Source organism: Carettochelys insculpta, chromosome 7 (assembly GCF_033958435.1).
Source record: "Carettochelys insculpta isolate YL-2023 chromosome 7, ASM3395843v1, whole genome shotgun sequence".
NCBI classification, from domain to species: Eukaryota; Metazoa; Chordata; order Testudines; family Carettochelyidae; genus Carettochelys; species Carettochelys insculpta.
The window spans coordinates 58,428,379-58,441,643 of NC_134143.1; the positions used below are offsets into that span (position 1 = coordinate 58,428,379).

The 13,265-nt window shown below is 44.8% G+C and overlaps 1 protein-coding gene across 2 annotated transcripts in view; it reads right to left on the reverse strand.

Moving 5' to 3' along the window:
- The window catches only part of GRK5 (G protein-coupled receptor kinase 5), a 246,316-nt gene that overhangs the window by 136,093 nt on the left and 96,958 nt on the right, over window positions 1-13,265 (reverse strand). For both annotated transcript variants that reach the window (XM_075000539.1, XM_075000538.1), the window contains exon 2: window positions 9,908-10,003. In XM_075000539.1, the coding sequence (XP_074856640.1) occupies window positions 9,908-10,003 (96 nt within the window). The remainder of the gene's footprint in view (window positions 1-9,907; window positions 10,004-13,265) is intronic.

The window sequence follows — 13,265 nt, forward strand, 5'->3', positions numbered from 1 at the left end:
TAATCCTACAAGGGCATCAAAGGTTGCTCTGTTTGTCCCTCATTAGTGCATTAAAGGTGTACGTTAATGGAAGACTCATGTGAGAGTCTGAAGGGTTTTAAATAAAGCAACTATACCAGGGATGGGTTTAAAACCAAACGATAACATTCTGGGTTAGCAATGAAGGGTCCTGTGGCACCTTATAGACTAACAGAAAAGTTTTGAGCATGAGCTTTCGTGAGCACAGACTCACTTGTCATTTCCAAGATCTGGACGCAGATGCAGCCCCTGCCAAAGCTCTTCCCCAAAGGGTGTATATAATCCAAACTGGGAGAGTGTATGACATAGAATTACATGTCAAATCTGAGAAAAGGCTACAGGGATGGTGCTGGATGCAAGACTCGCAGAGGAAGAATACGTGAAAGAAGTGGACAGAACATTCAGCTCATGAAAGGGTGGAGGCTATTCCCAGTGGAGAATAAACTTGAAGGTAGGGAAGGACTGTGCCGGGAACATTCAAAGGAAGACAGAAAAGGGACGCTCTTCATTACTTATTTAGAAATAAATCAGTTTCACATTTCAGCATGAATGAAATCTATAAATCCACATAACTTCTTCCAGAGCAATAAATCCTTTCAGAGGCTTTTAGCAGTTTCTCCAGTTTTGACATATTTTGATTCACTCATCCACAGTCTCCTCATTTTCCATACCGATGGTTGCAGTGGAAAGCTCCTCTTGCAATGCCAGGGGAGGTAGGGCAGGGTTTCAACTCCAGCAGGAAGTGAACAAGAGTAAGATTCATACCCAGGGCACGGATTCAGTTGCCATGAAAATGATGTCACCAGCTGGGGTAGGAGACACAGTAAATCGCCAAGGACTCTACCACCAAGTAAACAGGAGTTGTTTTAAGCAAGCCTCCAAAGATGGGGAGTGGGTGACAACTGACTGCCTGGCCTTCACGACTGTATTATTTTTGCCATGCAAAACTGCTAGCCCAGACGTTCAGCCTTTTGGAGGGAGTTCTTCCAGAAAGAACAACTCTGTGTGGTAGATTATGGTGTGGGACTCTCACTTGCCTATCTTTACAGGCAGGAAGTTCACACTGTGTTCATTGATAGGGTTGCACTTCCCATTAGGCACAGTAGTGATGTGCCTTAGGGTACTGGCATTCGAGGGGGGAGGGTCTAAGCATTCAAATGTTGCCCCTCCTGGGTCCTTTTAGGGATGGGACCAGCTCTGGAGAAGATTTCCCCCTCAGCCCTGCTGAAGTGCTACTTTTTTCAGCCAGCAGTCACCTCCCAGTGGGACCAGTAAGAGTGGTCTCTGGGGGGGTGGCCTTGTGGGAAGCTCTGGGCAGTGAGGAGAGGTGCGTGCACATTGAGGCACTGGAGGGTCTGTGGGCAGTGAGGTGCCTAAACATAGAAACCAGACAGGTGCCCCAACCACCTAAGATAGGAGTTCCAAGCTATTGCAGGGGCCCCTGAAGCTCCAACCCATCAAGAGTGGTAGGTAACCCTACTGCTCCTGTCTCTGCTGAGCAACAGGGACACCCCACTGCTCCAAGCCACTGCAGGTAGCAAGGGGCCTTGGTGCCCCTGTGCCTAAGGGTGCCCAAGGCGTAAATCCAGCCCTGTTCATTGACCATACCGTGGCTGAGTAAAATACATGCTGTAGCTACCCTGAATCTACACACACTTCCACGTGGGGCTCAGTGCTACTAACACATATAGTCCCAGCTGATGTCAACTGAATTCAATGGGACTACTCATGCAAGTGAAATTACTTGTGTCTAAGTGTTTGTAAATTAGCCAGCAGTGATGTAGAGGAAAGCCATTATTTTCTCGAAGTTCTCGGAAATAGGTATTTCCATAATCGTATGATTATTATGAAGTGTTTACTACAAACATAGACCCTTTTATCCAAAGAGCTTCGCCACCTACAGTGGAAACTTAACCACTCAGATAAGTGTCTGAGGCCTCAATCGTGCAAACATTTACATTCCTGCTCAAATATAAGCACATGAGGAAGCCACCGGCATGAACGGCACTGGTCACGTGTGAAGTTAAGGGTATTGCCTAGAGGCTTGCAAGCCTGGGACCAGAGCTGGAACTGGACAAATGTTGCCATGTTTTCAGTGTGTCTTGTTTATCATAAAAGTTCAATCTCATAATCAGAGCTTGTCAGAAAATATTTCCCACCCACTCCACTCCAATAGAACCATTTTGCCGAGCATTTTGAAAGACCATAGATATTTTCAATGGGAAATTTTGATTTGCTGACAAATAAATTGATTTTCCGATTAAAAACTGGAAAATTTCCAAGCAAAGCAGAAACTTACTCTGGAAAAAAATGTAGTCAAATTTTTTATCAAAATACACTCTGGATGGAGAATGATAGACTAGCCCTACTTATAATATTTGATCCCTAATTTTATAAAATGACCATAAAATTCAGGCTAAGCATTCAAGACAGTTGTAAATCTTTACTTTCTCTGCAGTCATTAAGAACATCCTATTTGATCAATTAATTGAAAGGGAAAAGGGACATGAATATTTGATTAGAATTGAAAATGAACTTTGATTATTATCTATATCTGTTACTGTAGCGCACAGGAGCCATTAGATGGACCAAGACCTCTGTACTAACAGATTGCAACCTTTTTTGTACACAATTTTTGTAACCATTGTACTATTTGAATTCTGTGAACACAAACACAAAGAGTTAATTTTACACTTACATGCTCAGTGTCTGAATTGCATGAGTTTGATTGTAAAATGTGTTGTTTTCGTGCTGGTTGTTTACCTAAGTCATCCAATCTGGGAACAGAAAGCATCTGATGTAACTAACTAAGGCTCTGTTCCTGCCATCTGATCTGCATGGGATCTTACACCCAAGCCAGAGCAGGGGCATAGGGTCTCCCATATGGATCAGATTGCAGGATCCAGGCCATGAATTATAGCAGTTGAAAGTGGGTACTATTCTGTAGCTGGTTAGTAGCTTATACAAAATGAGTGGCTGGGATCTCTGTAGTTCCTGGAAGATGTGTTATCCTCATTGCTAAGTATCAACACAATTGCTATTAAATGGTAGAGTTGCCAAGGGTAAAACAAATGGCGGAGACCAAATTGTTCTTTCATTAAACCCCAACTAGGGTTGAAAGTGCACAGTGGACAGGAAAGTAGAGGTAGGATGTGATATAGTGACACTGGCATATTTTTTGCCTGTACAATACCTGGTCTGTGGATCTTCAGAAAACTTCTGTCTGTGAACCAGACACCTGGAACAATTCTATTTAAAAGGTAAAGGAAGAATGGAGATTTTCTGCAGATTTGGAAGCCTCCGTACAGAGGGAATTCTCTGTACCAAGGCCCCATTCTTCTAACAGCAAAAACCCAGAAGGATAGTGTGGTAGTTGCAGTAATATAGATTCTTTTCCTGCCTCTGCCACTGATTTAGTGCTCATCAGCCTTGGCTGAGTCTCTCTACCAGTTTCCCCATCCGTAGACAAGGCATAATAATCCTTCCCTCCTTCATGGGCTATGTCTACCCCAGAATGATCTGTTGACAGAAGCTGCTGAAAACTTCTGTCGACAGATCACAGCCAAATATGACAGTGGATAGCTCTGTTGATCTGCTCTGTTGACAGAGGGTGGCCAGAGTGCCCAGCTGCTCTCTCGACAGAACGGCCAACGAGAAGCACCACAGACAGGACTGTCCGGTAACTGGAATCCCTATCTGTCGACAGAGGGCTCCCAGTGCGGCCACATGGCTTTTTTGTACATTCACAGAATGCATTTTTAGTGTAAACGCTCCATGGGTTTTGTTGACAAAATGCTCTAGTGTAGATGTAACCACAGAGTTTACCGAGGCCTCATGTTTCTAAAGTGCTTGAGATCCCTGGAGAGAAGGCGCCACAGAATTAGTAGTAGGACTTCATTGTGACACATAAAAGTCAAAACATCTAGAAAAAGTGAGTCCTGTGACAGTCTTGATCAGTGGTGAACAACCTGTGACAGGTCAGTTTGTTTTCACTGGACATCTGCAGGCAGGCTCTCCCACCCCACAGCTACCAGTGGCTGTGTTTGACCACTCCTAGCCAATGGAAGCTGCAAAAAGTGGTCACCGGCATGTCCCTGCAGCCCACTGATTCCCGCAGCTCTCATTGGCCAAGAATGGTGAACAACAGCCTCTAGGAGCTGCAAGGGGCTGTGCCTGTGGACATAGAATATAAACAAACTGTTGCAGCCTGCCAGTAGCTCACCTTGATGGGCTGCCATCAGCTTGTGGGCCACAGGTTGCCTACCCCTGGACCTTTTCTTTTCTTTTTCTTTCTTTTTTTTTTTTTAAATCTTTTGCAAACAAAGCTAGCCTGTGAATAGCATGGTTTGAATTTGGACCAACTTACTATATTCACCCTGCCTACAAAGTCTCTGACACTGAGAAGAGTATTTTTAACAACCCTGAATTCATCCGTGCCAAAAAAAAGAAGTTCAAAGTTAGTTTTACTCTAATGCAAGTCATACATGTCTGTCTTGAACAGGTTACCTGAAAGAGTAAGAATATTTTTTTAAAGCCAAGCATTACAAGTGAGAAAATTAGTGCTGAACCTTTCAATTATAAACCTCCTTAAGTCTGAAGGCATGACAAGGTAAAAATAACAGCATTATCCTTCTTATTCCCTATAATCCATAACAAGAATCCTCTTTACTGAAGGAGTTAAAGTTTCTGCAATAAATCTAGTCTGCCACAAGCTAAAATTCTTGACAGCCAATCTGGTGTAATTCAACAAATCAGTGTAACATAACAAACAGCAGACGCGTTCTGTGGCAGAGTGTCCCCATAAACTTCAATCTCTGGTAAAAAAAAAAAAACTTGATTTATTATATAGCTTTTGGACAGTTACGAAAGAAAATTTGCCAAACATCAGAATAATCAACTCTTTCACTCAAGCTGTTTTTTATGAAAGAATAAAGCCCAGAATGGGTCTGAGCAAAATAAATAAAAATTCCACACTTTTAACCCACAGAAACTTTTGCGTCATTCAGAAATATTTGCAGACATTAACAATCTTTTATCATCAAAAAGGCACTCCAGCCTTCAAAATTAGGGCTTTTTTCCTTTTTTTTTTTTTTTTTTCTAACTGCTCTGTTTGTGCCAGGACTAACTTGTTAACATTGACTGAGGTTATATTTGTTAGAGTATGGCATTTTTAAAGATGCATGCAGCTAATTCCCTCTGAAAACTCCTGTTTTGCTAAGCTATTCTCTGCAGGTTATAAAAATAGTAGTATGTAATTTGCACATAGTATCTGTAATAGAGTTCATTGTTGTGGAGTTCTGAACTACATGTTTTCATCCACTGAAAGGGAAACTAATACTTGCAGACTCCTCTTGGAAATGCAAGTTATTTTATTGCAATTGGCTTCTTCTTATTTTGGATTCATGAAGAGAGTGGCAAACAGAAACATACATTAGCCATTCATAACAAATATACTAGCCCCTTTCAGACCATGTAAAGGCATTACTGTTTCTTCATGCTGAACTGCTCTGCTGTTCCACTTGCCCATGTAATTAGCACACAATGAAGGCCAGACAGTTTCTTGGTGAAAGGTGCTGTGTACTTAGCAGCAAATAAAATAGTGTTGGTAAATAAATAAACAAAGAAATAAAGGCTGTTGTGAAATTTGACCCAAGACATGGCTTCTTGGCTCAACAGTACATTGGTAAAGATGCTCGCCTTGATTGTTGATCTAGCAAAATGAAAACCATTGCTACTCACAGATGTTTAGGTATTTGTATCTGTGCAGATGAAAAAGAAGGGGGTTATTAAGCAAGTCTTTCAGAAAGATACCAGATGATGGATAGTCAAACACAGAGTCTCCTGTAAACACAGAGAGAACCAATAGGTATGAACTGACTCATGATTATGTCAACACAGGTTGCAGACCCTTGGTTTACGTCAGCCTTCCTGTTTTCCACATTTCTTTTCACGCTGCACATTTTAGACACGGTCTCTTTCGAATTCACCCCCATGGGGTACAAAAGAGTACAAGCTTCATGCTGAAATGTAGCCGTTTTTACACACGCATGAACATGCTCTCCCCACAAATGGAGGCCGGGGGGCGGTGTTTGCCATCTCAACAGCCTGACCCTGCAACTAATCCTCATGAAGTTAGACCCACTAAAGTCAATGAGGTTTTACACCTGTGAAAAGGTTGTCATTGTGATTTGGAAGGAAGCTGTCCTGCGGAACACTGGCTCTTTTCCAAGAACCCATTTGAAAGGCTTCCCCAAAGGCATAGCACAAAGCATCATGGAGCCAAAAGAACCACTTCATCCAATGCTCATCCACGGTAACTTAAACAGCCACAGGCTGATGCCAGGGGCTTGGAGTATAAGAGAGGGTGCAGGACAGGAGGTTGGGGTGGGAATTTGCAGTCTGGGTAGGAGTTAAGGTGTGGGAGTGGGCTCAAGGCTGGGTCAACAGGTTGGGAGCAAGGCCCCTACCTGGGGCAGGTCCTCTTGAGTGGTGGAGGGAACAGGTGGCTCCACATGGACATGCTGCACAACTCTTGCCTGCCCCCTGCAATTCGCATTGGCTGTGATTCCTGGCCAATGGGAGCTGTGGGGCGGAGCCTCCAGGCAAGTGCGGTGTGGGGACAGGCAGGGGGAGAGGAACGGCAGCATGTGGAGCTGCCTCCCTGCCCATCAGGAAGGGCTGGCCTGGAACACAGGAGGTTTAGGAGCTGCACCCTTAGTCTACAGACTACAGTCCCGTCTTCATCTGTCCCTGCACATGCTGTCACTGGCTGCTGCTGCTTAGGGACAGACCATGAGGTGCTCATATTGAGTAGTGCCCAGGTCTGCTGATAGAGAGGGGCAAAGAGGGCAACTGGTGGTTGAAAAGGGTCTGCCGCTCCCAGCTGTCGCCACTGCTGTGGCCCAAATCCTAGGCCCTATAAATCATTACTGGAGCACCACAGGTGGCACAGTCCAGGTGGCACTGAGGGCTGGACTAGAAGGGGTGGGGGGCAGGGTGTGGCATGGTCCAGGTTGCAATGAGGGCTGGGAGAGGATGGGGGGACAACCACACCCTCCAATCAACACTGAAGGCAGGCTCCCTTCAGCCCTGCTGGGAGGGCAGAGCCCCTACCTCCCCGGTATTGCTTAAGTCCCCTGTATTCTTATTAAAGTCAATGGCTGTTTCTACACAGGCCACTTTATTTGAAAGTACTATGGTAATACATGACTCGAAATATGCTAATGAGGCATGGATGCAAATTTTCCGTGCCTCATTAGCATACGGTCACATGATTTGGACTCCAGAAGACCGTTCTTCCGGACTCCAAAACGCCATGTAAAAGCACAGCCCCGGGAGAGCTTTCGGAAGGAAGTCCTTCTTCTGGAGAACCCTTCTTCCCAAAAATTTTTGGGAAGAATCGGCCTCCAGAAGGACTTCCTTCTGGAAGACCCCCTGGGGGGCCGCACTTCTAAATGGCATTTTGGAGTCTGGAAGAAGGGTCTTCCGGACTCCAAATCACATGACCGTATGCTAATGAGGTGTGGGAAATTTGCATCTGCACCTCATTAGCATATTTCGGGCCATGGATTACCATGTCACTTTCGAAGAAAGTGGCCTGTGTAGAAACGGCCAATGTGTAAAGTGCTACTCAACTGGAAGCCATTGTGATTCCCCAACAACGTTGCTGGATTGGTCACGTGGTTCGGATGTCTGATCAGCACCTCCCAAAAGATTCTGTTTCCCAAGTTGGAGGAAGGACAGAGGAGGATTTTGGGGGGCAACAGAAGCAATATAAGCATGTGCTGAAGACACACATGAAAAAGTGCAGCATCAGTGTCGAAACTTGGGAGAACCTTGCTCGGGACTGCCCCCAGTGGACAGCACTAATCCATGAGGGGGTGGCACAGTTTGAGAGGTCCCAACACAACGTGGACAAGCAGAGGCGGAAAAGAAGGAAAGAGTGGCAAAAACTCCCCGGTGCCCCTCCAATAGCTACCAACACCTGCCCCTTCTGTGATAAGATCTGCAGCTCCAGACTCGGGCTGATCAGCCATCAGCGGATTCACAAATAGGAGGGTGACATGAAGATGTTCTACTCCTTATTGAGTGACAGTCACGAGAGACTCAACAGGAATAAGGGTGGCAGGCTCTGGGCTTCTATTTCCATCTGTCCAAAATTACATCCATCACTGTCATTTTTAATCAACAAATAATCTCTCCAACAAAGCCACCACCTCTGATCACAACACCCCAAGGCTAACTTTCTGCTGCAATTTTTTTTTTGTCCACTAATAAAAAGATATAAAGGAAAGAAAGTTTGGGGAGAAACAGCCATGGATAAACATCTGAAATGATACCCATATTATACTTCGGAAACAAGAGAAGTTAAGTTTTTTAATGCTCTTCCTTTAAGGTTATTGTGTGTCTCTATGCCTCAGAAAGTCTCATGCAGTTCAGTTTTTCCCCTTTAGGAACCAAGGTTAATTGAAAAGCAAGGACAATTCCACATGCAAATACCAATATATTGAGTCCCCCTTGATCCCAGCAGGTACTGTACCCTCAGAAATTGCTTCAAGGTTTGAGTGACTATAGAGCAGGCAAGTGTCCATGAACTGGAAGAGGGCTTTTCATTTTTATGCCCATTTTCCTTCATTAGCTCCCTTTACCGACAGTTTCGTAACTTTCCACATATTTTCCTTGCATAAATACTTGGCACATTTGGAGTGTAAACTACAGCACATTGGTGAGCTTCCATGACCACCACCAAACTCGGACAAATTGCAGTATTTGCTATCTCACTTGTTACAACTTCTTGCCTTTCATTTATTCATTGCCAGGGTCTGGATTTACGTCAGAAGGGGAAAAACACGAGTTTCACTAGCTAAAGTTAACCCATTACTGCAGGAATGGTAACATTACGTTTTCCAGGAGCAGTGTACAAGGATATTCCCATTAACATTGCTTAGTAATGATGCAGTTAAGAAAAGGCTGGAACTTTCCAGACATGAGCAGGAAAGATTATACTCCATGGATATGGAAACTGGAAACTCCAATTCCAAACTTTTAATATTTCTTTCACATCGATAAAACAAAAGTAATTTTAAGCAAAAAGTTTTATGAGGCCTATATAAAAGTGCATAAAAGCAGTCAGTGACGTATAGGCTGGATGGCCACTGCTGTGCAAGGCTGGCTGTGCAAAGCGTGTACTTAATCGCAGGCCTGACCTGAGGAAGGAGGCAACTGCCTCTGGGCCTGGCATTTGAAATGCTGTGCACTGCTCCAAGGGTGTCCCAGACAGAACGTGAGGGAGTAGGGCATAGGGCTGACTGCCAAAAGCCACACCCCTTCTGCCCTTGGCCCCGCCCTTTTGGCCCTTGCCCCTGGGGCTGCTGTGCTGATCAGTGCCACTGCTTACTTGCATATTACTTCCAAAATAAAATAAATTATTGATGTCCAAACACACTGAAAGGCTCTCTGCTGTTACCAAGTCTCCTACTTGCTAGTATAGGGCTGCTTCTTTCAGGGCAATGTCAGATGATGCAGAAAAGGGTCCATTTCCACTCTGTACAGCCTGTGATGCACAATATTGGCCCCTCATATGGACCAACCAAAGTAGGTATTACACATACTTGTCTAATGGAAACACGCCTTGTAAATGCAACTCCCCTTTGACTGATAGGGCCCATACATACAACCAGAGGCATGACCTTTGGCCACTGCTATGCACCTGTTGTAATGGGCAGTGCATCTTATGCCCATAACGCCAATGGTAATTTATAATGCTGCCACAGATGAGTAGTTTGCACAATACAGTTACAGGAGCTCGATGGAAGCTGCCCAGGTGAGGTGGCATGGAGAATAGGTACTTTGTTTCCTCCACGTTTCCAAAAGAGAATAGGCCTCTTACCTATTGTTCTTCGGAGATCTTCACACTGGCTAATGTGAGGGAATTTTAAGATTTCCTTCCACTTTTTGCTTTTGCCTTTGCGCTTTCCTCCACCCCCTGCAGAAGAAGGAGAAGAGATTTAAGGATGACAGTCTTTTTCAGTGCCAGGCCCAAACCACACCAAGGCTGTCCTCTCACTCAGACTTGCCAGTAGAGTCACAGTCCCCATAAACATGTTTTGAGTGTCACAGCCCTATGAGAACGACAGTCGGGAGTTTGTGTGCTGTGTTAGAAAAAGACCCAGGCTACACTGAAATTTGAAAATTGTACTGATGGAGATAGGTCAAGAAGAATTCATTTTGAGCCCACACAAGACCTACAAGCTGGAGAGGGCTGAAATGAGCTGTTCTCATAACATTTCAACCCACAGTGAACCCTGATGAAAATTGGATGTTTATCTGAAGTTCCCACATGTTAGACATCACCAGAACAACAGACCCTTCTAGTTTCGAATCTGATTCAAGCGCCATACTTAAGGAGTCAAAATCCAACACCTCCTGACCCCACCTCAAATTATTTATCCAGCCATCATCTCAAAGTGTCCCTGCTTTTGGGAGATACACACACGGATCACTGCTTCCTGAATAGGGATAGTATTCATTTAAAAAGAGAGAGAGAGAGAGAGAGAGAGAGAGAGAGTGCAATCAGTTCACCCAAGTGCACAAAAAAGAGATTCTTTTCTTAGCTTTTTTGTCTCTCTCTCTCTCTTTGCTGCTATTCATTCCTTCCTCTCCTCTCCCTTTCCTGTTGCCCTAACAGTTCTCACTGAAAAAAAAAGTAGTTTGGAATTAATCTGAGGCCTGTATTGCTGCTTAACACCATTTTAAAATGTGTATGCCAAAACAATAACAAACCATGCTTTCATCAGAGAGTCTCAAAAGTAAGTGACAACACCTTATTTAGAAAATAATACGGAATTTTTCCCCAGAGGTGAGCTCTCTGCAACTGGTGTGCCATGGCACACTGATGTGCCACGAAGTAGCACTTCGCGTGCGTCACAGCCATACTCCAGGAGCGCCGTCCACCATTCTACCTACATGCCCAGCCACCTGGTGGGTGAAGTCCATGGCAGCAGCGATGGCGGCTCTGGGCAGCGGCAGCAGTGGTGACAACTCTGGTGAGTCGCTGGCATTAAATTACAATGGGGAGGGGCGGGGGTGCCTGGCTGTAGGGGAGTGGGAGGGCACTGAGAGCAGAGGGGCTGGGGGTCCCTGGTTCTGGAGGAGGCGAAGGGGATTGGGTTATATATATTGGGTGTGCTCTAAAATTATAACGAGTGCTGAAGTGCACCACGAGGTGGTAAAGGTTGCTGAGCACATTGCTTCATTGCCTACAAAAACTAGTTCCCCACTGAGGATGAGGAACCAGGACTCTGAGGACAAGTGTGGGCCATGTCACAGCATTCCCCACACAGAGCTGGCCGGAGTCTAGGAAGTTCCTAAGGCCCTGAGCCCATAGGGTACAAGTTGCTCAGAGTTCTGCCTCTGCACCCATCGATGGATTCTGAGCACCCAGGGGTATATGCAGGCTGTCACGCCTGCTCCCACTGAGATCAGTCGTGGGTGGGTTTTGTTAGCCTCCGGAGCACTGCTTCTGAAGATCCCAGGCTTCTCCACTCTGGGAGATGAGACAAATTAAGGAAAGCTGTGATGTGAATTCCTGTCTGCCTGGACAGTCTCATTCAGACTCGAGTGACCTTTGCTCACCAAAGGCTTCTTCTGAGTACAAGCACACAGGGGGTTAATGTGCTATGGGCTTTAGTTTCATTGACCTCAGTTGATTCATCCTAATGTGCCTGAATATCCCTGTGCAGACAAACCCCAGGAGTGTGCGTGGGCCACTACTGACTCATATCCCTACCAGAGACCTGCCCTCAAACATAATTTTACAGACTCCACAGGTGGCTTTGCTGCCTTCTCTGAACAATCTCTCTTGTGAGCATGCTTAACACCGTCACCTCCTGCTTGCATTCCTCTCCTCTTTTCACCTGTAACTCCACCTAAACACCTCCTTCTCCTCCACCCTCCTCCCTTCCCACGACCTCTTCCCTTCCCACATACCAGCTCCCCTTGCCTTTCAGTTTTGACACTGTAGTAACGATACCCGATCCTCTGCAGCACTCTCTGTACCACAGATTCCACCAATGGAGGTGCCCTGGAATGATGTCTACAATCAGATATTTTGAACCCAAAATCCAGGGACAAGGAATGCATGAGCTGGGGAAACAGAGTCCGACCCGAATTTAGGACAAGGCAGAATGGCAAATTGTGCCATCTGTCTGGGATTCAATCTGATGAGGTTTTGAGCAATTAATTTCTCTCTTAGGCTCTAGAGTGATCTAGAGAATATTTAGTAGCACTCTGCTTCTCTCTGGGCTCACCAGAGGTTGTAGGACCCATGGGCTCACTCATTTCAGAGCAGGAAAACATAATGAAACCCACTGCACTGTAATTATCATCTCATCATCTAATGCTAAACAATTTCTTACATCTAGACTAGCTCTGCCTACAGATGGTATTTTACTACTAGTTCTGTTTTCCTCTCTCTGTCCCAACAATTTTAACTTTTTAACTTTTTCCCCTTCTCTTCCCATGACTATATCCCACCATAGGAAACCACAGGTGTATAAAAAAAGGTATAAAAAGTCACTTTGGCAATACTAAAGGATATAAGAACTGGGATGAGGTTTTCTTTTTTTTTTTTTTTTTTCCAATCTCTTCACTCTTCCTGCCATGTAAGTGTTACTGGGCTGCTTTTTTGCTTCTGCCATGTGTCTATCCCAGCAGACAGCAGCATAATCAATGGAGAATGAATATGCTTCTAAATCTAAAACCCCGGCTGCTTGTTCTGAGATTTCCTTCATTGTTGTATTTACTCTGATTCGGTCTTCACACACAAAATCTGATTCATGTGCTTCAGAAGCCATGACAAGGCAAATGACTAATTCAGAGCGAAGTACATTCTGTTAGTGAGCTGGGAGAGATGCAATCATAGATTGGGAGTTTGGTGGATACTACATGGATTCTGCAACTAAAAGCTGGGGGAGCGCATATTAAGTCAACAGAGAGTAGATTATTACCTGGGAAGCTTGGAAACGTTGGAAAATTTGCAAAAATCATGCACTATTCGGGCCATTTCTGATCATGTGCATACTGCCTTTCTACAGCATGGGATAAAAGCGAAATCTTTCTGAATCATGCCTAGCTCACTTCTCTGCTCTCTTGCCTTTGTGACTAATGGTTTTGTCATGTAAGTGCCTGGTAGGCCCACATCTTGAATACTGCACGCAGAGCTTGTCGCCCCATCTCATAAAAAGATA